This window comes from Antedon mediterranea, chromosome 3 (assembly GCF_964355755.1).
Source record: "Antedon mediterranea chromosome 3, ecAntMedi1.1, whole genome shotgun sequence".
Taxonomy (NCBI): domain Eukaryota; kingdom Metazoa; phylum Echinodermata; class Crinoidea; order Comatulida; family Antedonidae; genus Antedon; species Antedon mediterranea.
The window spans coordinates 37,202,421-37,229,519 of record NC_092672.1 but is presented as its reverse complement, the minus strand read 5'-3'; the positions used below and the strand labels follow the sequence as shown (position 1 = coordinate 37,229,519).

The window sequence follows — 27,099 nt, the reverse complement described above, 5'->3', positions numbered from 1 at the left end:
ACAATACAAACATTTCAAAATACTTCTAAGAACTACATAGTCTTTACATTCTTAAAAAGGACGAATCATTTTTTTAAGTTACACAATAAACGGAAATCGCAAAAACAAAAGGTCGCGAAATAGTTAAAAACGTAAAATCGCGAAAATTTAGGGCCGCGAAAATGTTGGGCTTTACAGTATGCGTACTACTTATTAGTTTATTTTCGTACAATTGAATAATTATTTTTATTTATTTTTTTTAATCTTTTATGGGTCTCTCCCATCTTTATTCCTTCAATCTTTATTCATTCAATATTGTATATACAAAATTCATTATTATATAATATAATAATATTATAGAATAAGTTGTTAATATAAGACAGCACACAAACAATCTTTTTATAGTACTGTATATAAATATTGCACATACATTAAAGTAAACTTTATAATATTATACCTTATGAATATTGTTTCAAAAAACACTCATTTTTTTATTTATACAATTTTTCAGGTAAGTAATGCTAATAATAATTATTTTTATTGTGATTTTTACTAGTAGTCCTTGGTACATTGCAAGGAAAAAGCTCTGCTGTGTATACAGTTTTCATCCTGGTTTTCCCATCTCATCAGAACTAAACATTCCATTTAATCAGAAACGTTATTATCCAATTGCTATCAGTACGTTTACGAAATACAGTACAGATGTAATCTACATTATTTTTACAAAAAAAGCAATCAACATATTTCACATGACACAATTTAAATATATATTGATTTAACGTTTATTACCATTTTTTTATCGACTCGACATTGTTAGTCGTTTATCAAAACAATTACAAAATTAACACTAATTAACTAAATATAATCTGTAGGCCTACACAATTTATTCCTCAAAATCTAGCATTTTGATTTCGGATATCAGCCCCGAACTGTCGGCCGAAAACTCTACACCGCAGGGCAAAGTGATAAGGTTGATATCAAAATGCGTACTTTCCGGAAGCCTTAAACATTCCTCAGTCTCCAAATAAATATCGACTGGATATCTAAAATAAAAATAAATTTAAACAGCATTACTACAAAATAGCATTCAAATATTGTTGTGTTATAAATTTAATACTAAAATATTCCATGTCTGTTAAGTGAAGTGAAGTTTAATGGAAACAAATATACAGTTTTTATAACTTGTTAACAAATATGTTGATTTTCATTTTCAAAGTTATTGTGTATTTTTGTAGATTTACATTACAAAACGATAGTAATAATCTTAAACATGAAACTTCATGTTCAAGAGCGGATCCAGCGCGTTTGCGCCAGGGAGGCGCATCCATGTGGATCCATCCTTGAAGCAAAATGTGGGGGTGCATGTCAATTTTTAACTGATAAGATAATGTGAGCGTTTGAGTCCGCCATTGTAACAGAAGTCACTGATTTTATTTTATTTTTTTGACCAGGCTATCGAGGGAGCGCAACTACCACTTAACAAATAACACCCCGGGGCGTTTATTTTTTAAAATATGGTTATGTCACAATTTGCCTTTTAAAACATTCAATAACACTGTACAAGCATCAATACAATAATGTAGAATTTTACATACCCATCACTGGTGTCGCCAACAGCGATAATCACACCCTCTACGCTATCCATACCATTCGCCTATAATACAAACCAAATATAAAATATAATTAATATTGATTAGTAATTTAAATGACACTACTAATTGGTTAAACAAATGGAGTTTGACAATACAGAGCGATGTCGATTATACAATTCTTTCTACTCGATATTCATTTACAATAGCTGGAAATTAAATCATAATTAATAATTTTTCGTTCCAATATACAAAATAGAATTTCAGTTTAAAGTAGTTATAACAAAACAAAACTTACTTCTACCACCGTCGACGGCGTACTTCTTAGTTGAATGCCCTGCACAACAACTGCAGTTATTATCACCTCATTTGCCACTAAGTCAAAGGTGGATGCCGCCGCCTCACCCCACAGCACTACTTCCATCTTTGTATCTCCATTTCCTAACCATATCGATCTTCTCTTATACGAATCAGTACATACATACTCTCCCATCTAAAACAAAAATTACAGCAATGAAACAACGGTAATAACATTTCATAATTTTACATAACCCAAAACTATCAATCACACTGTCATTTCAACTAGGAATTTTAACAAGTTTAACATAATTCCTAATACTTACCCCAGCATTATTATCCGAAATTCTGAATTATTCTCAAATTTTAATAAAACCTATTCATAAATATGTAAAAAAATAAATAAATGAAATATAAAGTTACCTCAACAACACATCCCTGCACCGAAATTCGTTTCTTCTGTGGACTACCCTTCGCTTCTGATAGAGACACAACTTCTGGTCGGATAAAATTGTTTACTACCCCCATGTCAACATTGAAGTTTGCCACTTTCGTCATAACCTACAATCGCAAATAATAAAAAAGCGGAAATTAGGCCTAACAAATTCTCATGAAATATTTAAAATCTAAAATCTAAAGTATTGATAATATGGCTAAACTCAACTCAATTCAGTTTTATACTACAGTATAGGCCTATATTGTAACTTCTGTATTATTTCTTCCAGGACTAGGCCTCCTAGACTAGGTCTTCAATTTACAACATGTTCTATATCCATGCGCAGTTAACAAAACTAAACAACGTCATTTTAACAACTAAATAATAACGAACTAAAAACATTACCTTAGATTTTGCTGTTAACCTCAAACAATCATTTCCCCCAATTACGTCTGTAATTATCACCTTTACACCAGTTTCCAAAGTCATCAATTTGCTCATGCTTGGAGACTCAACATCATTTATATAACAACTGATAACCATTTTACCTCCCTCTTCAATTATCATGCCCACTCCAAAATACCCCCCCTTTGTCCTCTTTCGTTTTTCAAATTTCTCCACGATGTACATTTTTTTTAACATTTTAATTGAAAACACTTCTTACTTTTGCGAAAACTTTAAACGAACTAAAAAAAAAATGTTGTTTGGCCGAAAAACGGGGTGGGGTTGGGTTAATCACCAAGTACATAGCTTATGCATTTTCGGTTTTTCATTCATTTATAGCTGAATCAACTAATAACTTATGAGCCTAAAAAATGAAACCTCTTTTACAGGTACGAAGTGATGACGAAATGCTGGAAAGCCTTTCCATCCCAAAGACCAACATTTGCTGAGTTGTATTCGACCTTTGACCTTATGCTCCAAAAGCTTGCATTTGTAGATACTCAGTATGTAACATTTACTGAATCCGATGCAAGTACAAGTGATCAGATGGTTAAAAAACGACATCAAAGTGAATCTGTTGAAAGTTGAATTATGCTGAATCAAATCGGCACGTTTATAAGCTGTGTCTAGATTTTGGCTGAAATTGCCACCATGCTAGCACACACTTCGCGCGCGCGCGCATTATCTACAGTAGGCCTACTGTAATAATATACCTATCTAAACTCCAGTGATGTCACAGAGATGTTATGTGAGGTGAGGTGTATATACGCTCAGCAGAAACATGTTTATGATAGTTCATTTTTCGAAAGTTCATTTTGCACATTCCGGTATTTTGCTGTTTGAACGTAACTGCATTAAGCAACATTTACATACAATGTTTCCAGTTTATTTAAGGTCACGTATAGGCCAGATTGAATTAATGTTTGTAATAGTTTTATAAATATTATTATACTGTTTATCGAAATTACTATAATATATTTTTTTATCGTAAACAATAAGAAGTTTGTTGGTTTCAACATGTATTTGAAGACAATGTTAACTGATGTGAGTAGGGTTAATTGATTGAAATTTATATTTATACTGGGTAACCTCTTCAGTCAAAGACTGGTCTCCCAGAGGGCCCAGTTGGTGATCAGTGCGGGGAGTTGTTATTAGTTAGTTGTAATAACAACTCCCTGATCAGTGGCTGTGATATACTAATACACCGGGGTAACCCCCTACTCGTCTCAAAAGATGTACTAGGTTCTTTAAAGTGCACACGAGCTAGATGTGTACACTGGACCTACGGTTTAGATCCTTATCCGAGAAGACTCGTTTTACAACCAGAACCATGGAGCGAGTGAGCCTCGAACCCCTGCCGATGTTATGGCTACGTAATTACGGTTCCACTGTCTTAACCGCTCGGCCACTCACTCAAGGGAGTTGTTTTTAAAATTGATTTAATCAAAAAATTGTTAACATTCCACACCTGTTCCTTTTCCTAATAGAAACGTGTAGTTACCAGATATTACGTAACGGTGTGCTAGGAGATACTCTGTATTCTTCTTCTACGACCATTACCTTTTTTTTAAAATTATATAAGAACATTAATATATATAAACAAATCAGGCAAAGAACATTAATTCTAAACCGCCCGGTGATATACTGAAATTTAATTAATTAATTTGAAACGATAAAGATGAGGACATTAATATATATATATATATATAAATTGTTTATATCTCTACCAAGCTACCTTCTTTGTTTACCACTCTTATTCAGACTCCACCCTGGCTCCCTTTGTTATATTTCTTTTATTCATGTCCACCCAGGCAGCACTTGCCAGCTTTATATGACGTTATCCAAATTCCTTCACTTGCACTAATGAAGGGCTAGTGTTGCCCGAAAGCTCTGCTAACTTTTCTGGCTGTTTACTTTATCGTTTTGATTTAGCTTTTCGCTTTTTATTTTTGTATCTCCATTGAGATCCAGCCACTGATACCCACAGCATTGTCATTTTTCTCAGTAATTTGCCTCTTCAGGTGAAATATAAAACATAAGTGACACAGTTGTCTCATAGTGCTTAATACTAATAGAAGTGAGTCATCAGGAAGTCGTATACAATAGCCTATTGTTTTAGATAAACTATTTGGATCTGCAATTTATATATATATATATATATAAATCAAAGAGCTGCATAGGCAGGATATAGAAAAAAATCAAGATCAAATAAGTTAAAACTGCCTCAATATAGATTTATTTTAACGACATGTTTTGGGCATAGCCCATCATCAGGTGAAAAGAATTGTAACAAAGGATAACATATATAAGTCACAAAATTACATAATAAAACAAATCAGCCAATCAAAGATGTTAACAAACAAAAGGCATAGTTATAAAGGCACGCTTCCAAAAGCTATGGTGTACAAAGCAGGAATGGTTGCTTATAAAGCAGGAAATTTAAAACAAAGACAAAAGCTTCAAGTGTAAATAATTGTTAATATGTGAATGTCCCGGCCTGTAGCCACCCATTTTTACTCGGGGTACCCGAGTCTAGTACTTACTCATTTTCTCCTCCTCCTCCATCTGGACACTATTGAGTAAAAAGTGCGATTTTTAAAGTACTACTCCTCCCTTATTAGTTGTAGTATTGAGCTGGGATTTAGCATGAATATACTACAGGGACATGTCCTCAAATCTATAGAGCCGGATTTTTAGATTTCAATCCGGATGCAGCCATATGACGTCTCGAAGATGGTACCATATAGCCGTATTTGGTAGGTTATTGATGTGTATGTGACGTCACATCCCGTCTTATGACGTCATTACAGCTTCTTTTGCTGCACCCTGAGTATCGCACATTCGTGCTTTTTACTCGGGGTACCCGAGTCTAGGACTTACTCATTTTCTCCTCTTCTTCCTCCATCTGGACACTATTGAGTAAAAAGTGCGATTTTTAAAGTACTACTCCTCCCTTATTCGTTGTAGTATTGAGCTGGGATTTGGCATGAACATACTACAGGGACATGTCCTCAAAGCTATAGAGCCGGATTTTTAATTTTTTGTTAATTAATTTGTTTAATTAAGAAGCCACAATGTGTGATACACACCACAGCGTTATGTAGTTATATGGTTATATGCGGATTCTTGGCGTAGTGGTTATCACGTTTGCTTAACACGCAGAAGGTACCTGGTTCGAGCCCGGACGAAACCTTTTTTTTAAACTTTATGGTGAAAAGTACTGTATACGCAATATGATAATTATACAGAGTATATCTTATTTTTATTATTTTTTAAAATACTTATTTTGTGTAATCGGTCGGCGAAACCTATTTTTCTTTAACTTGCTAACTGTATACGTCTGTATACAGCTTCTTTCGCTGTACCCCGAGTATTGCACATTCGTGCTTGTTTGTTAATTAATTTGTTTAATTAAGAAGCCACAATGTGTGACACACACCACAGCGTTATGTAGTTATATGCGGCTTCTTGGCGTAGTGGTTATCACGTCTGCTTAACACGCAGAAGGTCCCCGGTTCGAGCCCGGGCGAAACCTTTTTTTTTTCAACTTTATGGTAAAAAGTACTGATAAGGTAATATGATATACAGTATATCTTATTTTTATTATTTTTAAAAATATTTATTTTGTGTAATCGGTAATTATCACTTTTACACATGTTTATCTTGCTTTGTGCTTATTACATAATAATTTATTTGTAATTTAAATGGATTAAAAAACTTTGTGTAACCCACATTTTTGGTGTAAGAGGTTTCGTAGTGTAGTGGTTGTCAAGTCTGCTTAACTCGCAGAAGGTCCTGGTTCGAGCCCTGGCGAAACCTATTTTTCTTTAACTTTATGGTGAAATATACTGTATACGTAAAATGATATAGAGTATATATCGTTTTATTAGTCGGGGTACCTGAGTCTAGGACTCTCTCATCTTTTCCTCTTCTTCTTCCATCCGGACACTATTGAGCAAAAAGTGCAATTTATAAAGTACTACTCCTCCCTTATTCGTTGTAGTATTGAGCTCGGATTTAGCATGAATATACTACAGGGACATGTCCTCAAAGCTATAGAGAGCCGGATTTTTTAATTTCATACCGGATGCAGCCATATGACGTCTCGAAGATGGTATCGTATAGCCGTATTTGGTAGCGCGGTTTTTGATGTGTATGTGACGTTACATCCGGTCTTATGACGTCTTACAGCTTCTTTCGCTGTACCCCGAGTATTGCACATTCGTGCTTGTTGTAATAATGAGCATTCCCTTTCGGATATTACAATTTCTGGTGTTAAAGTATGTAATGGTTCTGAGACATCTCGTAGAATTATAGAAGAAAGAATAATTGTAAAGCTTGGCACTCTTGCCCCTACCGGCAAATGTACAATTTAGATCCTTTAAACATTAATTTTGCCAGAGACATTCACATATTAACAATTATTTACACTTGAAGCTTTTGTCTTTGTTTTAAATTTCCTGCTTTATAAGCAACCATTCCTGCTTTGTACACCATAGCTTTTAGAGGCGTGCCTGTATAACTATGCCTTTTGTTTGTTAACATCTTTGATTGGCTGATTTGTTTTATTATGTAATTTTGTGACTTATATATGTTATCCTTTGTTACAATTCTTTTCACCTGATGATGGGCTATGCCCGAAACATGTCGTTAAAATAAATCTATATTGAGGCAGTTTTAACTTATTTGATCTTGATTTTTATATATAAACACTTGCACTGATGAAGGGCTAGTGTTGCCCGAAAGCTCTGCTAACTTTTCTGGCTGTTTACTTTATCGTTTTGATTTAGCTTTTCGCTTTTTATTTTTGTATCTCCATTGAGATCCAGCCACTGATACACACAGCATTGTCATTTTTTTCAGTAATTTGCTTTTGGATTTATATATATATATATATATATAAAATAACAGCAGAAAACTTGGTTACTTCATTGTTTTAATCACTACAAATTTGTTTCGTACGACCAGCATGTAGCTGGCCGCACTCTTCAGGTGAAATATAAAACACTTCTATTAAGCACTATGAGACAACTGTGTCACTTATGTTTTATATTTCACCTGAAGAGTGCGGCCAGCTACATGCTGGTCGTACGAAACAAATTTGTAGTGATTAAAACAATGAAGTAACCAAGTTTTCTGCTGTTATTTTATTTATTTATGCTCTACCTTGGTATTGAGCACTCTATCCAAACGGTCTGAAAATTTCAACCTGAATATATATATATATATATATATACTGTATATATATAAACACAACAGGCATAGAAATAAATTCCAAACCGCTCGGTGATACACTGAAAATTATTTAATTAATTTTTGAAACGATAAAGATGAGGAAATCTGTGAGAATGAGAAAAAGTCGCCCCAACCGAGACTCGAACTCGGACCGTCTGCTTGATATGCAGTTGCCCTAACCATTAGACCACTGGGGCTTTCATGGTATTGTTCTTTAACTCGATCGGATAACGACCCTTTAACATTCTCGGCGTGGTACGGTTGGAACACAACTAGTGTATATATATATATATATGCTACTTTTTCTAGATGTTTTACCAAAGATTATATAGCGCCGCTACGCGATAGCGCCGCGTAGCGGCGCTATACAATCTTTGGTTTTACTTTATCGTTTTGATTGAGCTTTTTGCTTTATTCATTTTGTATCTTCATTGAGATCCAGCCAATGATACCCAGTAGTACAGCATTGTCATTATTTTCAGTAATTTGCCTTTGGATTTATTATAATATTCACTTACAATTTTGAACTAAAAACCGTGACGTATTCAGTGACGTAATACACCTTTAATAAATGTCCCATGTAATTAAATGTACTTAAAATGCCAAAAGACTACTACATTCCCTTTCAGTACAAAAGTAATGTATCTACAAACAATATTATAGTCGATTCCGTGATATAGCGTCACATGTGAGTCTCATGTGAATTATGGATCATGATAAAGTATTTTTAAGATAATCGGTTATTAATATAGTTTATTTTTTAATATAATATTGCTAATGTTTACCGCAATGCTTTCTTTAATGTTAATTGTTCAACATTTCCACGTTTTTTTTTGTATTTTCAATGTAATTTATGATATTGCTTGAAATAAAAATAAATCACTATCTTCTTGTTGTTTATAATTATGTTGGATGAAAATGAATGCTGTAAAGCCCAACATTTTCGCGGCCCTAAATTTTCGCGATTTTACATTTTCAACTATTTCGCGACCTTTGATTTTCGCGATTTGAGTTTCTTGTGTAATTTGCTGAACCAAATTGGCGAATGTAATTAGTCTTCTTTAGTCTTGTAGGATAAGTAAGTGATTTTATACAGGATGATTACAACTTGTTTTCTCTTAACCCGCCACACGTTTTTTTTGGAGGGAGACCTTCAAATTATGTTCTTCCTGGGGTTTGCCTCTTTATTATTTATATTTAAATTGTTATTTTGTTGAAAGAGAAAAGAAAATGGGTTATGTTATTATTGATTGATTTTGATTGATTGACATTGTAATGAATAGATTTTAGTACGAGAAAGAAAATGAAACAAATCCCTACAGTAATATTAGTAGCAATACAGGCCTACGAACCTATTTTCATTCATATCCTGTTTGTCTACTCATGTTACCTAATGTTTTGTTTATGAATATCAATAACCAAAATTCAGGGAAAATGTTGTCTTCAATTTCAGGATGTTTACTAACACAGATTATCTATATATAAATTAGTTATTTTTATGATTTATTATTTGTTAATTATTCTGAAACATTGCATTTGTTCCTTTACCAGGTTTCCGGTCACGTGTTGTCCTGTTTTTCGTTTTAGTTCATGGACTGCCTGTTACAAGCTTTTTTTTATTTTATTTATTTTTTTTTTATCTATTTATTTTTGTCACCTTATTTACAGAGGGTGTCCCTAAACAGCGTATGAGTTATGCCAGTGGCTGTGTGTGACAGTGTCTGTGTTATACAAGTACACCGGGGTAACCCCCTACTCGTCTCAAAAGATGTTTTTGAGACGAGTAGTAGGTTCTTTAAAGTGCACATGAGCTAGATGTGTACACTGGACCTACGGTTTATATTCCTTATCCGAGAGGACTCGACGTTCTACCACCAGAACCATGGAGCGAGTGAGGCTCGAACCCTTGCTCTTAAAATCGCTAGTTATTATGGTTCCACTGTCTTAACCGTTTGGCCATTCACTCACTTTGCGCTGTTGGATCTTTACTCTCTTAGTTTAATCAAATTAATTTAGTACTTATGAATTCGCATGAGAAACACGTTAAATTTATTGATTGATTGCTTTACTTTAATTACCTACCAAGATTGCCAATTACAATATTAATTGGGTGCCGATTTAGATGTCTGACATGTTTTAGATGTTTATTCTCAAGTTTATTGTGTTTATGTATTCCAGTACGTCAATGTAAGCAAAATAAAAATAGAAATACACTTAATCCTGTCTAGACTTCCAAGAGCTTTAATGTTGTGAATAGTTAATTTGATAAATTGCTTTTTCATATTATAGACTTACAGTTAGCCTCCATTTTTAAATGTTAATTTCTAAAAATATGGTTTTCAAATTATGAAAATTTAAATAAATTATTTAGGCCTATATGATAATAATTATTTTCGAGAGTTTCTTATCACTAAAATCCACAAAATGGACATAATGTGGGAATTATTGTTTTCATTACCTCCAGTCCTCATATCAGTATGTTTCTTAGATCGGAAGTACAGTACAACAGACTATAGGCTTTTTTAAATTGGCATCATCTGAGGGTGAATAGGGTGGCTAGCCGCCCCTTTAATTCTAAAGGGAAAAAAAGATGCACCAAACCCGCGACCGTCGCTAGACGCGGATTCGACGCGCTTGACACTTTTAATTAAGAAGAGTAGGCTAGAGCTATAGTTGTGTAAATAGGCCTACATAGTGAAAGAGCTAAGAGTTTAATTACTATTTATGAATTCAAGAGTTTTAAAAGAAAACGCGATTTAAAATCTTCGGAAAATACCCACAACTGAGTTATTTTCAAAACACATGCATGCTCCATTACCAGCATCACGTTGTCTTAGCTCGCTCCTCGTGTGAATGCTGACGTCATCACTCTCCAAATATACACCATTTTCCGCCCTGGTCCTTGTGCAAGCGTTAGCGTGGACCTGTATATTTACACCCCTGTACAGTGTAATATCGTGAACTTTTTTCTCGCGTATGAAGGTTTTTTATATAATGGTATGCAGTATAAACGATAAAAAAAACGAGAAAGAAACATGATGTTTTTTTTATTATTATTTCATAGGCATAACATAAACATGAAATGTCTTGTTCTATGTACACGGACGAAAAAAAATGTATTTGGCATTTTATTGATTTGTGTTATAGACACGGCGATTACGGCAATCATTGTATACTAACTTACATTGAGTTATTCACCCGGCTATAGGGTATATATCTGAGGTTAACAGACCACCAAAGCACAGTCGTACACTAAACACATGCACTATCGAGGCATTTTCGGAGTGCCGCATTACCAAATGTTCATTTCGTTTGAAGTGTTTTTCGATCAAAGTTTATTATTAGTATTATTAAACAGTGTGTAAGCATCTATTTTTTTCAAAATGTTCTGACGCGTACGCCCCCCCCCCCGGTCGGGGACATCGGCTCCTTCCCCCCCCCCCCCCATCCGGCAAATCCTGGCGCCACCACTGGTCTTAAAAGGAACGAAGAATTATTTCTATTCTATATATCTATGTATAGGCCTAAGAGTTATGCGTGATCGGAAAACACCCCTAAATGGGAAAATCGTGGAACCTAAATTCGTTCTAATTGTCAATAACTAATTATCCAACTCACTTTAATTAGTAAACAGAGGTGATTAAAATCCGTACCGAAAGTATGAAAAAACTTCATATGCCATCGAGTAAATATTCAAGAAGTAACACGTGATTTACCGAATTTTGCCCATACGTAAATTTATTATAGATTTGCTTTCTGTAAATATTTAAATTTAGCCAACCACAACGTCATAATAATTAACAAATCACGTTCTTTAACTCCTCATGATAATTTTTTTTTAATATGCCATTTTAATGCCATAATAGTTACATTTGACCAAAAATTGGATCGAAACATTTCTTTTTACCAGCAAAAAAACTGTAAGAAGTATAGACTTCTTTTTGAGAGATAGACTATAAAAGGAACAAGGTGATTTAAGACCAGATAACTTGTGATGCAGATATAATGTATGGTCAAGTTTATATCATAAGTTTAAAAATGGTATTTTGATCACCAATAGGCCTACACAACATTTACAGCATTCATTTCGAAAATAAGTCCTCCTCTTTAGTTTGCAAAAGCAATCTCGAAAAGAAGCCCATATTGAAAAGAAGCCAGCCCAAGAGTACTACTAAACAAAAAAGAAGCCCATGAGATTCTTTTTCGAGGTTTTACGGTATTATTTTATATAAAATAGCGCCACCAATTTGTGTAGCTTGCTTGCTTCTTCTTATAATACTTCTTGTAGGCTACACTTTGTAATAAGAAGATCAATATTTGTGAACAACGATACAGCATGTTTTCATCTTTCTGTATAAGTGACCTTCTGGCATTATGGATATTATTGACATATATTTTAAGAACGATGACAGTTGGCGGTGCAAGTAAGTAAATACTTTGTAAATACACTATACATTACACTAACTGCAAAGCTATGATTTCTAGGCTACTAGAGTACTAGGCCTACTAACTAGCAGGCCCAACGGTCGAAGTAATCGCAAACACTTCCGTATACAATAATATTATACTGTAATGTCTTCATGGTAGGAATAATATTACATTTACTTCGATTGTGTGATTGTAAACAAAAACTCACAGTTTTTAACATTTGATGTATACGTTGGTACATGAGCGCAGAATTTACATTGAATAAAATCATCTTTTATTGATCACATGCTATGGGATGATAGCATTGAGGTAATATCATCATAATGTGAGGTGACGCAGCCAAGTGTGAATGTATTGTTTATAATATTAATAGGTATTATAAACTGTATTAGGAAAATTCAAGCATAAAATAATAGGAAGTATATCAAAAATGTTGTTTAAGGTGGAATGATAATATTTTAAACAATTTAGACCAAAAAAACAACGTCATAAATCTCGGTCGTTAACGTCACGTAATTCTCAAGAATGCAGGTATCTAGTGACGACCATAAATGAAAAAGGGGAATTTATGAAAAAAAAATGATTATTAGCGACGTCGACTCAATGCAGCTATCGAACCGAAAGTCATTAAATCTGTTCATTATGTTTCTGAAGTGAAGTAAGTAAAAGAAAAAATTATTACGGCTTAAACAACTATAGTACTTTATTATATAAATAATGCAATACTCCATTGAGGGTCAACTAATAATGTTATATAATATAAGTATATGTATAATTAACGCAAACAAAACTAGATCTAACTAGCAGACCCAAATTAAACCGTAATGTCTTTTAATAAGGTAGTACTAGATCTTTTGTTTAGCTTTCTGGTTTTGAATTATGGGATCATTTCTGGATCTGGTATCCACAAGGAATTTAATAAGATCAAATAATAATAATAAACCACTGGTAATAAAAGTCCTTTTATTTTATTAAAATAATGATAAATTGACACTGTTGACCCCTCATAAAAGGTACCTCCGTGTAAAGTTTTATAATTGTAATGATTGTGTGAAAAATGGTGGCCATAAAGTATTATTTGCCAACAAATATTAATCAACTAATTAAAAAATGGCATTTAAAAATGGTCAATTTTGAACTTTAATGTGCTGTGTGTGTGACCTCAACCTGTAGGCATGCAACTGAATACCCTCTAGTGACAACTTGACTTCACGGTGGTACAAATGAGAAAATTATTCACAGTTTGTTGATTCGCGTAAACCAATCAAAGGGCGAGAATCCGAAATCGTTCAACCGTGAGCCTCATAGATTTTTTTTCCCAGACGTTTTCTTTGGTCCAGCAGCTGGGACCTATAAATTATAGTCGAGTTTACAAATTTGCAAAACTGTCGGCCTTAGCACTATAGCTACCGCGATGAAAAAGCTTCTTATCCGCGGCGCGAAAAATGCTGTAATTGAGTTCCTTGACCCTCAAAACATAAATCACGTCCATATGCGATGTGGAAGCTGAGATATGAGCAAAAATTTCTATTTTCATGGTGGCCATTTTGAAAAACAAAATTGAATTTCTTGACCCTCAAAACAATACTCTCACTACAACAAATCGGCAAATCGCTCAAACATTTTTATTTCTAGTTTATCACGTTATAATCGGAAAGAAGTGGATGCGCGTTCGTATGATGCTTCGCACGAACCAAATGCGTGATTAATGTTATAGATCGTACACCACACCACATTTCAGTAAATCGCGAGTAACTTATAGAATTTGTATAGAAAGTTGGTACATACAGTTCAATTTCAAGTTTAAAAAAAAAGAAAAATAAGATTGTTATATTTGAATGTTATTTTGCAGTTTTAATAAAGTTATTCACTTCCAAAAACCCTTTAAAATAATGACAATCATTATAAAAATGATATTACAAGACACCTTCCCTACAATTTGTGACGTTTTGTAAAAATAATACATATATTACTTTAAAAACATTAAACCAGGTCATTCCTTGTCTTAAATGTACGTTTTATGGTAAATTATGATAAAAAGTGAAAAACAATGCACTACCTAAGTAGCTCGCGGCGAATGACCTCTCGTGGACGGTCTTAGGCCTAGCCTAGCTAGGCTTAGTTTTGTAGGCCTAACTAGCATAGCTAGGCTTAGTTTTGTAGGCCTAGCTGGTAAACATCGGTAACGTACGAACATCGTACGCTAGCTATATACCTAGCCTGACGTTGTATAGTTGCTGCGTTAATTTTCTTTCTATTTTTGCCAGACTCTGTTGATACAAATTGGGGAAAACCCGGTATTTTCGCTTAAAAGTTAGGACTCTTCCATTTGTTTTGGCCTCACGATCGATCGAAAAGTGGGTGAATTACAGAAGAAAAACAAAAATATCAATCCGCGCGCAATGCATTTTGGGATTTATAGCGGGCCGCTATAATTATTAGAATCGACTTATTTTTCACATTTTTAACCATTTAAAGACGAAAAAAGTTATCGCAAAAGGACCATATAGTATTATTTTTACTTTAAATATAGTTGGTGATCTTAAATTAGATCTAAAAAACGTAGGGAATGTGTTTAGGAAATAAGTAATTCGGTCTTTACTTACCCTATTTAGAATACGGTAATGGAGTTCTGTAGCAGTCGAACGATGTCCAAAGCTGGAAGAATCCTAGGCTCGAAGTAAATAAACTATGCACAGAGTGTAGCAGTCACAATATTCACACGAAGCGCGTAGTACGTGCGCAGTGTAAAGCCTAGGCCAGTTCAGGACGATATATATAATTACACAACGGTACAATAATTGAAACACGATAACATACAGTAACACGTAATAAAATATGAAGTAAAGTTATAACGCTAATATCGAAATTTAATAATGCTAAATAATTAGAACAACTAATTATCGTAAAACTTGTACTAAAACTCGCAATGGTTTGCTCATAAAAATGTCGATGTCTTCTCGTTGAAAACTTGACGCAGAGGAGAGAGAGACCGATCGTTGCGCGTTCGCTATATTTACAACAGTAATTTGCATAACTTCTATGCGCTGAGCGCACACACGCAAATAATATGTGTGTGAAGTTCCTACAGGTGTCTTTCACTGAAACATAAAATGATACTAAATCATTATCAGTTGTATCAATACTGAAATGAATTTTATATTAAAACATGGCCATTGTTTATAAACATATTATATTATAAATCTAAATTTACTTTTATTTTATCAACTATAGGCGGGCCTTTTGCTGTTCCAATGCCTAAACCAGATAGAGGTAAGCAAAAGATACGTTTTAAATAAAGTTCATTATCTTAATCAGTAATATCATCTTTATGTTATTAAACAGCAATAATTTATATTCACTATTTTTGATCCATAATCAATTCAACGACTGCCTGCTGGCCAGCCACAGAGCCGCCATTGCATTCCATTTTTTTTTTCGCGCCAGAAAGCCCCTTAACATAATTAAACGTACGTTTTAGTTTGGGTGTCGAAAACAGAGACTCCAACAGAAACTTCTCAATCTTTAGTTTCGTTCTAAAAATGATATCAGGATTTCAATGGGGACGGATTCCGTTCGATTTCTTAAATATTTAATCTTCGGGATTCTGATATAGTTTGTATCAGTCTCATAAGAACCTCGGAAATTGGCTCCACAGAAACTTAAAATCGCACGAGCTGAGTGCTTCAGCTGGGCATTATTCGATTTTAAGTTTCTGTGGAGCCAATCTCCGAGGTCGGGCAGCGATCGATGGACCTTTGGTAGTTATACGATGAGTGACATCATGCTTTAGTTTGGCCTCTTTGAAACTCGGACGTGTGCTTTTGGGAAAGTATCTGCCTATTATTGATTCGTAACGTGAATCAATCACAGGTCGAGGCAAACAGGACTAAGCGAGCAAAGCTTAGATGCGGTACCCTGCACACTTAAATTAGTAGTAGAATCAATTAACTTGCGGTGTTTAACATCGACCAATAAACCAAAATGTTGCAAAAAGTCTGCGCCGATAATTGCTGAAGGAACATCGGCTTTAGTAAACACCCATCTGCATGTCCGCCTAAAACCAAAATCAAGTGGTAATGATCGTTCACCATAGGTGTTGATTTGAGAGTTGTTTACTGCTTGCAAAACAAAATAACTTTTTCGAAGTTGACGGTCTTGTTTTGTTGCAGGAAGGACGCTAATCTCGGCTCCCGTATCTACTAAAAACTTTAGTCCAGTATCTCTATCATAAATGTGAAATAAGCGACTATCAGAAACGGTGCCGCACGAATTCGTCGCAGTTATTCGCCGGCTTTGGAGTTTTCCGAAGTTGGAAAACTGCATGGCGACCGGCATCTACGTGCTGCCTTGAAGAACGGTTCCGATTTCGGCTTCTGCTCCTGCTCTTATCTCGATGTTGATCGTTTGCCAAGGATGATACCATAGCGGTCAACTTGTTAATTTCAGCTCGTAGCGTTTGAATTTCGTTTCGGTCGGCGTTAGCAACTGTCGGGTTAGAGATTGCGGCTACTCTGAGTGGGCTGGGAGATACCTCTAAAATTCTGTCGGCTAATTCCGCTATCTGAGCGACGGTAACGTTTCCGTCCGTTGCAGCTAAAATCAGTTGCACACTATTGGGCAATCGCTGAATGAACAACTGTTTCAAGATCGAATCTTCTAATGTGCGGCTGCCTAACAACTGATACATTTTGCGCAATAATTGTGTTGGTTTTCTGTCACCCAATTCCTCCGTAGTTAGTAGTTGGTGTGTAACCGTTTCTTCTCCGAATCGGAGGTCCGCTTAATTAACTCTTCCTTTAACTTGCTGTATGGACCCTCAGCAGGAGGAACTAAGAATAGCAGATTACGTACCTCCTGGACGATCGAAGGCTGCAACGACGCCACGATATAGGCAAATTTCGTAGCTTCCGTGGTAATATTGCGAGTTGCAAACTGCGCTTCTACTTGGGCAAACCATATCGCGGGATAGTTAGCCCAAAATGGCGGTAGCTTGAGCGTAAATGCCGCTAAAAGGTACTGCGCGTTGCGTAGCGACTGGTACTCCAGCATTACCTCACGCTTGATCCACAGCAACTGCTGCTTCGGCTGGAGGAGGTTCTTCCATTTTAGCCTCCAAAAATTAATAATTGTTCTAGCTTATTATAATTAAACGTAAACTGTGTATCAGAAATGTTTTCAAAAATAGTTGTAGTACTATGTTATAATATAGGCGAGTAGTACGATCAATGCTGTTTGCTCCCTCGTATACAGGATAGGCTTAGTTAGGCCGAGTATCGCTAATTAATAATACAAATGTTACAAATATACAGATGAATACTCCACTAGGTCCGTACGAATCACGTCGGGGTCACCACTTTAGGAAATAAGTAATTCGGTCTTTACTTACCCTATTTAGAATACGGTAATGGAGTTCTGTAGCAGTCGAACGATGTCCAAAGCTGGAAGAATCCTAGGCTCGAAGTAAATAAACTATGCACAGAGTGTAGCAGTCACAATATTCACACGAAGCGCGTAGTACGTGCGCAGTGTAAAGCCTAGGCCAGTTCAGGACGATATACAACGGTACAATAATTGAAACACGATAACATACAGTAACACGTAATAAAATATGAAGTAAAGTTATAACGCTAATATCGAAATGTAATAATGCTAATAATTAGAACAACTAATTATCGTAAAACTTGTACTAAAACTCGCAATGGTTTGCTCATAAAAATGTCGATGTCTTCTCGTTGAAAACTTGACGCAGAGAGAGAGAGACCGATCGTTGCGCGTTCGCTATATTTACAACAGTAATTTGCATAACTTCTATGCGCTGAGCGCACACACGCAAATATTATGTATGTGAAGTTCCTACAGGTGTCTTTCACTGAAACATAAAATGATACTAAATCATTATCAGTTGTATCAATACTGAAATGAATTTTATATTAAAACATGGCCATTGTTTATAAACATATTATATTATAAATCTAAATTTACTTTTATTTTATCAACTATAGGCGGGCATTTTGTTTTTCCAATGCCTAAACCAAATAGAGGTAAGCAAAAGATACATTTTAAATAAAGTTCATTATCTTAATCAGTAATATCATCTTTATGTTATTAAACAGCAATAATTTATATTCACTATTTTTGATCCATAATCAATTCAACGACTGCCTGCTGGCCAGCCACAGAGCCGCCATTGCATTCCATTTATTTTTTTTTTCGCGCCAGAAAGCCCCTTAACATAATTAAACGTACGTTTTAGTTGGGGTGTCGAAAACAGAGACTCCAACAGAAACTTCTCAATCTTTAGTTTCGTTCTAAAAATGATATCAGGATTTCAATGGGGACGGATTCCGTTCGATTTCTTAAATATTTAATCTTCGGGATTCTGATATAGTTTGTATCAGTCTCATAAGAACCTTAAGATATATTTTTGTTGGGATACCTTGGAAGAGGAAATATTTTATTCTTGTCTAAATAATTGTTTTAAATCTTTTTTGTTTTTTCTTCTCTTTCTTTTTTTAATGTCATAATAGTTCACTTTGACCAAAAATGTTTACCTAAAAAAACTGTAATTTAACGAACAAAAAAAAAACATTGGCGTTGAACAATTGTTTTCAGGTAAAATTGATAGAGGGTGGAGTCAGTGGTCTCCCTGACGCTGTACCGTAACATTTAGACGATATCAATTTTCATATTTTCTTATTTCCATAGTAAATGGAGGATGGGGCGAGTGGTCTCCCTGGAGCTGTACCGTAACATGTGGTAGCGGAACCAAAACACGTGATCGTGCTTGCAACGCACCAAGACCTCAAAATGGAGGTTTATACTGCCGCGGAGACTGGAAAGAAAATGGAATATGTGTACGAGATCCGTGCCCAGTAGGTAAGCTGTTTAAACCGAAATACTCGATTTGCTATGCATGCATTATAAGTATTCTAAAAACACACATTTAGACGATAACAATTTTCATATTTTCTTATTTCCATAGTAAATGGAGGATGGAACGAGTGGTCTCCCTGGAGCTGTACCGTAACATGTGGTAGGGGAACCAAAACACGTGATCGTGCTTGCAACGCACCAAGACCTCAAAATGGAGGTTTATACTGCCGCGGAGACTGGAAAGAAAATGGAATATGTGTTCGAGATCCGTGCCCAGGTAAGCTGTTTAAACCGAAATACTCGATTTGCTATGCATGCATTATAAGTATTCTAAAAACACACATTTAGACGATAACAATTTTCATATTTTCTTATTTCCATAGTAAATGGAGGATGGGGCGAGTGGTCTCCCTGGAGCTGTACCGTAACATGTGGTAGGGGAACCAAAACACGTGATCGTGCTTGCAACGCACCAAGACCTCAAAATGGAGGTTTATACTGCCGCGGAGACTGGAAAGAAAATGGAATATGTGTTCGAGATCCGTGCCCAGGTAAGCTGTTTAAACCAAAATACTCGATTTGCTATGCATGCATTATAAGTATTCTAAAAACACACATTTAGACGATAACAATTTTCATATTTTCTTATTTCCATAGTAAATGGAGGATGGGGCGAGTGGTCTCCCTGGAGCTGTACCGTAACATGTGGTAGGGGAACCAAAACACGTGACCGTGCTTGCAACGCACCAAGACCTCAAAATGGAGGTTTATACTGCCGCGGAGACTGGAAAGAAAATGGAATATGTGTACGAGATCCGTGCCCAGGTAAGCTGTTTATAAACCGAATACTCGATTTTACTTATTTCTTTATCATGTGACCCGCAATCGTCCAAACAAATGACAGAAATGTATTTAGGGGTTATAATTATTACTAGTGTACAGCAAAACAAGGTAAAATATAAAAAAAATGGTAATAAATATCATCACAGCATGGAAATACATTAAATATACCAAACAAACGTTATTTTCTTTCAGGTTCTGATCGGCCTCCTACAGAATCCAATACCGATAAGGAAGGTAAATTACGACATAACTATTTACGGGAGGCTACTATTAAGCTACCATTTTCCATTATTTCAAACTCGAATAATAACCTACTATTACAATGTTCTGTGGTTCATGACAAACTCACTAAAGGATTGTGAATAACGTTCTAAAAACGAAACATAATATTGACTTCCTAATATTGTTTTCGTTTAGTATGTGCACTACCAAAAGACCATGGTGATGGACCATTAACACACCATAGATGGTATGTTTTGCATTTTTACTTTGGTCATAAAGTACATAATATTTATCTATTTTCTGATGTTACACGCTAACCAATTTCAATGGTGAATGTACATTTAGGTCTGAAACAAATGGATCATAACAAATGACTTTTTCAATTAGATAAGTATAATTATTAACAATATATTGTCTTTTTTAAATAATGTGTAAACATTTTTGTTAAATAGGCAATTTTAATTTCACATAATAGTTATTGATTTGATAAAACCTTAATTTAAGGAAGAAACGAAAGCCCATTATCATGAATGTTTTTTTATCAACACTGCATCACATTTTTTAGGTACCTTTATTAAAACTAAAAAATGATCTAAAAATGTTATTCATCTTTTTTTGTCATGTGAACAATACATCTTTAAATGTGATTATTATTATTTTGTAATTGCATAGACAATTCGTTATACTGGATGCTTCTATAAACATTTTTCTTCTTTTTTATGTAGGTATTATGACAATGGCACTATGACGTGTAAACCACTTAAATACAGAGGTAGTGGAGGTAACGGTAACCGGTTTGTTTCGAGGGAAAATTGCAGTACAACCTGTAACGGTCGCTGCTACCAACCAGTACCAGACAGCCATAATGGTACATCACTTGATCCTGATTGTGATGGTGGTGGGCTCGAATGGTACTATCATACAGACAGAGGCTTGTGTCTCCCATTTAGAACCAGGTCCTGTCAAATGATGGATACCGGTAACAGATTCCCCACAAAAGACGAATGTAAACGAGATTGTATACCTAACGGTAATTTCGATCAATTTCAATCAATACAACATTTATTCATAATTGGTTTAAATAACAATACAAAACAGAAAAGCAAACAAGAGAAAAAAAATATACGAATATGAATATTAGAATCAAGATTAGAAGTCGATTCTTGTTTCATCTTCTTTACCCTTGATTACAAATAAATATACAACATGAATATACACAAGAATTGATGATAAAATACAAATAAAAAATTCAGTACTGGTAAACTGTAATAATTAACCATAGTGAAGCGACAATTTTTTTATATCTTTCTTACTTTTTATGTATTTTTTTACTTTTTATTATTTTATTCTAAAAAAATCAATTTTGTCTACACGGAATTATCATGGTCGACACAGAATGAATTCATGGAAAATAATTTTGTCTACAGAATGAATTCTGTCGACACATAATTAATAATAATTAATTCTGTGCATTAAACGAAATTCTGTTCACAATATAATCAATTAGGCCTATGTCTTTTACAAAAAAACATAAATATTTTTTTAAGAGACAAAATTAAACATAATTAACAATTATGTGCGTAACTAAATAATTATGATAAAAGTTAATTATGTCTGTACAGAATTTGTTATGTCCAAATAGAATCAATGTCAGTGTTACATAATTTTATTTTGTCGTCAAAATTGGGAATGTCCAGAACGGCGCCCCGTATGTTTCAGCCTGTATTTTAATAATGCATTTTGAAAGTCTAGGCCTCTAGTCTCTTGCTTAATTATTTACACACTAGACCGGGCTTGACGGACGGATGATTTACTAACCCAGAGCAGTTTGAACTAGACATTGTACGCCGGACTAGTGAAATATCGAGCCCTGAATACCAAATAAATGCTATACTAAAACATGGTCCTTGTTTGTATAAACATGATAATAATAAATCTAACTTTACTTTATTTTATCAATATATTCTAGGTTTAAATGGCCCTACGGATGATGAACTGGTTCCCGAAAGTGAGGAGGGTAAGCAGAAGATAAATTTCAAATATATATCAGGCTATGTTATTAAATATTTATTTATAATTATATTTATTTATATTACTTTCTATTTTTAGTCGACTCTATAGTTCAATATGTCGGTCGATCGGTCGGTCGGTCTGTCTGTCGGTCTGTTGGTCTCTCTGTCTGTCTGTCGGTCCGGTATCACTATGCGTTTTATCGCTTTTCTGTACTTTTTGAACTGTTTTGATGTCAACATGTGGGCATTTACGTGAAATTGTGCACCTCCTATTGTGAATGACGTTAGAGTTGCGCAACGTGATTTACGCGCGATTTAACGATTTTCTCGTATTTAACATAGGTCAAAAACCAAATAACATTTTAAATTGAAACTTTGCAAAAGTTTAATTTATATCAGGCGCTAGCTTTCTGTTGAAAAAAAATGTGTGTTTTACACAAAGTTACTTAAAGTTATTTATAAATGTTATTATATTATTAAAACTAAAAAATTAAACGTATCCCTTGAATAAGCACCTCCCTCAAATTAACTCCGCATCCCCACCTCCACCCTATAAGGGCCCTAACACTTTACGTTAAAATGGTATTAATCAACTAAAATACTGTAAAACAGGTTAGTAGTAGGTTTAGTTTTACGAATATCAAGCATTACAATAACCGGAAACGTCCAGGCCAGAACGTCCTTCTAAAACCTTCATTCCGAGACCCATCGTCTACACTTCCTAGAGGGGGAGCGAGCGAAGCGAGCTCACCCTCTAATTTGTTAACATTGTCATATGTATTATGTTCTAGGATGAAATGTGCCTTTTCTGTATGTTTTGTTTAAAAACACAGAACTATTCCAAAAACGATTGCGTTTAGTAATGATTATCACGAATAATATTTATTCCTTGTTTCTTCAGAATGTTATGAAAGTGAAAATGGTGTTGATTATAGAGGTTTAGTTTATACGACAATTACTGAAAAAACTTGCCAAAAATGGACATCACAAACACCCCATTCACATTCAAGAACACCAGATAACTACAGATGGAAAGGTTTGGGAGATCACAACTTCTGCCGTAACCCGGATGGAAAACCTTCATCTTGGTGTTACACAACAGACCCAGGCAAAAGATGGGAATTATGTAATGTTGGACCAGCAACAAAAAACTGTGGTAGGTTAAACATGATTCAACATCATTCTGTTTACTCTACGTCCCTGTTATTGTCACTTGCGTAGCTGTTATGATTTTCAGTTTACCAGGAAAAATATGGCTGTGTAGAAGAACACATGGGCGAGCACAATTGAAAAACTAAGGGACAAATCTCCGCCTTAGATACCTACCTTATCTATCTCAGATGTACCGCGAAACTTAGATTTTTGATAACATTAGTTTCCACTATTACGATATTTTTCCATATTTCTATCTTAGGAAGATATTATAAAGGGTTTTGAAACAAAATGTCTTATTTCATCGGTAGATTTTCAACCGTCCGTGCAGTAATAAGTAATTTCCTGGTTCACGGTGAGTCCACAGGTTCACCTTGCAACTTCCTGGTTTCAAACGTTTTCCATCGTTGGCCAAAACGGCCCACTGTGTCGCGGAATAATGTGTTAATTATACCAATTAGGATGGTATTTATTTGAATAAACGCCCGGAACTCACCTCCCCAATAAAACATCACTTAAAATAATATATATATATGTATATAAATAAAATAACAGCAGAAAACTTGGTTACTTCATTATTTCTTTCAGGTACCAGGCCTACTACAGAATCTGCCAATAAGGAAGGTAAAGTACAATATAACTATTTATAGGCTACTATTTTCAATTATTTCGAACTCCTATTACAATGTTTAAACAATAACTCATGAGAACAAATAGCATGTCCGTTTGTTGTGTTACAAAATTACTTTGAAAAGTGACTTAAATTCAAAGAAAGATGAGTCGGAAGGTCTCAATGATAGTAATGAATTATAAACATATTAAGCCTATATTATAAATCTAAATTTACTTTTATTTTATCAACTATAGGCGGGCCTTTTGCTTTTCCAATGCCTACACCAGATAGAGGTAAGCAAAAGATACATTTTAAATAAAGTTCATTATCTTAATCAATATAATCATGTTTTTGTTATTAAACAACAACCATTTATATTGACTATGTGTGATCCACAATCAATTCAACTGGTGCCTGCTGGTCAGCCACAGAGAGCAGTCTGTGGTGAACACGTGGTGTCTGTACACAATTATCAGTCTCGCTCATTTCCGTTTTAATGTGTTTTATAATTTCAATACTAATTCGCACAAATAAAAAGAAACATGACAGTGACATCATTTATCATTATTATTATGATCTGATATCGTCACTTCATTACCTTTTGGCACTCCATAAACTTCGAGTCGAAACTGCGCATGTTCATTATGTTTCTCAAGTGAAAAAAGTAAAATAGAAAATTACAATACGGCTTAAACAACTAAATACAGTAGTACTTCATTTTTAAATATTGTAATACTTAGCAGCAGACTTGTATTGAGGGGCCCATTGATAATGTAAGATATAAATAATTAATAAAGTATATTAACAACCAAAACTAGATATAGGTATACGTGTTTAGTTTTCTGGTTTGATAAACCCCATATTATTCATGATTTATGCTTTAAAACTTTAGGGGAAACATACGACCGATACTCAGATTCATTCAATATGGAAGTTATAATTAAGACAAGGATAACATTGAAATGCACAGGAAATATTTGAATATTTTATTTAATTCTAAAAATATAAAAAAGGTGACATAAATATCACCACAGCATGGAAATACATTAAAAACACTAAACAAACATTATTTTCGTTCAGGTACTGATAGGCCTACTACAGAATCCGATACTAATAAGGAAGGTAAAGTACGGTACAATTATTAAATGTTACTATTTTTAGCGATCTTGTTACTGTACAATGTTTAAACAAAACGCCAATACGTTGCTGAGGCAATTATTCCAATATCAAACAAACAAAAATGAAAAATTTGTTTAATATTTTCAATACATTGATTGATTGATATATCAAAGAATTACTGGATGGTGTGTCACCATGCTTGCCTTAAAATTCGAGATTCCTGCTGGGTTAAGTTTATGACTGTGGTCTATCAGCGTCACTGCTTTGGTGAAGGATTGTGTGAATAATGTAATGTTCTGAAAATAAACATTAAAATTGACTTCCTAATATTCTTTTCGTTTAGTATGCGCACTACCACGAGATTATGGTTATGGACAATATATATACAGTAGATGGTATGTGTTACATTTTTGTACTGGTCATAAATTAGACACATTATGTACATTTAGGTCTGTAACAAACGGATCATTTTTCACTTAGGTTTTAAAAATCACATTTTTTTTAGTGAATACATTTTTTTTAACAAAATTGTCTATAAAGTTTGATTTTATTCATCTTTATTTTTCATGTTTTGGGGACAATACAGCTTTAATTATGATTATTTGTATACATAGAAAATTGTGGGAAATCTCACAGTAAGATTTCTAGCATTTTCTTGTTCATTATTCTGGATGTTTCTATGAAAAAGAAGAAGATAAAGTAAATAGTGTTTTTCCTTTTTATGTAGGTACTACGACAATAGCGCAAAGGTTTGTAAAGTATTTAGATACAGAGGTTCTGGCGGTAACCGTAACCGGTTTTTTTCGTACCAAGAATGCAGTACCACTTGTGACAGTCGCTGCTACCAACCAGTGCCAATTAGCCATTACAGCATATCACATTTTCCTGATTGTGATGGTGGTGGATTCGAATGGTATTATCATTCAGACAGGGACGTGTGTCTACCATTTAGAACCAGTTTCTGTCATATGACGGATACAAGTAACATATTCCCAACAAAAAACGAGTGTAAACAATATTGTATACCTAACGGTAGGTTTGATCGGTTTTAATCAATCAATACAACATGTATTTAATAATGGGTATTAATGATAACAATAAAAAACCGAAAAGCAAACATTTTGTTAAAAATAAACGGCCATGAATATTCAAATAAGCCTCCAGAAATGGAGCGATACAGGATAGGATCAAGATTAGAAGTAGATTCTTGTCGCATCTTTACCATTGACTACAAATACATATAATAATAATAATAATAATAATAATAATAAATACTTTATTTTAACACGGAAAAGCTTGTGTCACCATAAAGGTGTTCTTCTACAAGGCCGTGATCAACTAACAGTAGTACATTACACATTTAAAAATAACAAATTTAAAAAATAACAAATTTTAAAAATAACAAATTTTAAAAATTAACAAATTTTAAAAATAACAAATTTTAAAAATAACAAATTAGAGAACAAAAATATATGAACAGAAACCTTAATTACATTTGTGATAAGAGTACAAAATAAATAATAAATCACACCAATAATTTTTTGAAAGTATTCAAATTTGTGGCATTTTGCATTGGTTTTTTAGAGTATTCCATAAACTAGCACCATGATATGAAAAACTTTTTTTTTTATATTCTGTTTTGGGTTTATTCAATTTTAATACATCCTTTGATCTTGTATTGTATGTTTCTAGTTTGGGTGTAAATAGTTCGTTTAGATATGGTGGTGCTTGATTATGGAATATTTTATATAACATTTTGGCTTCATTATTATGTAGTTGAGTATTAAGATTTATCCAGTTTAAGTTTTGCAGGGCTTGTGTACTTGAGTCGCATTTCCTTGTTTTTGTAATAAT

At 34.2% G+C, this 27,099-nt stretch overlaps 2 protein-coding genes and 1 non-coding gene across 4 annotated transcripts; 2 read left to right on the top strand and 1 right to left on the bottom strand.

The window, feature by feature from the left end:
* Positions 1-751: 751 nt before the first annotated feature.
* Positions 752-3,285, bottom strand: LOC140043941 (uncharacterized). 2 transcript variants are annotated; one of them, XM_072088435.1, is made up of 5 exons: positions 2,707-3,285; positions 2,289-2,426; positions 1,867-2,061; positions 1,575-1,633; positions 752-1,022 (listed from the first exon to the last, which is right to left on the bottom strand). In XM_072088435.1, the coding sequence occupies exons 1-5, from the start codon at positions 2,941-2,943 to the stop codon at positions 863-865; spliced, it is 789 nt and encodes a 262-aa protein (XP_071944536.1). In that variant the 5' UTR covers positions 2,944-3,285; the 3' UTR covers positions 752-862. The 2 variants fall into 2 exon arrangements, with proteins under 2 accessions (XP_071944536.1, XP_071944537.1); XM_072088436.1 differs by lacking the exon at positions 2,707-3,285 and adding an exon at positions 2,530-2,686.
* Positions 3,286-6,207: 2,922 nt separating this feature from the next.
* Trnav-aac (transfer RNA valine (anticodon AAC)) lies at positions 6,208-6,280 on the top strand. The gene has a single exon. It is a non-coding gene; the product is annotated as a tRNA-Val (tRNA).
* Positions 6,281-18,433: 12,153 nt separating this feature from the next.
* LOC140044357 (uncharacterized) lies at positions 18,434-26,393 on the top strand. Its single transcript, XM_072088836.1, has 15 exons — positions 18,434-18,452; positions 19,117-19,287; positions 19,394-19,561; positions 19,668-19,835; positions 19,942-20,109; positions 20,320-20,361; positions 20,545-20,596; positions 21,075-21,379; positions 22,319-22,366; positions 23,263-23,517; positions 24,102-24,137; positions 24,381-24,419; positions 25,207-25,248; positions 25,589-25,640; positions 25,973-26,393. Exons 1-15 carry the CDS (start codon positions 18,434-18,436, stop codon positions 26,295-26,297), a joined length of 1,890 nt encoding a protein of 629 aa, XP_071944937.1. The 3' UTR covers positions 26,298-26,393.
* The last annotated feature ends 706 nt before the right edge of the window (positions 26,394-27,099 follow it).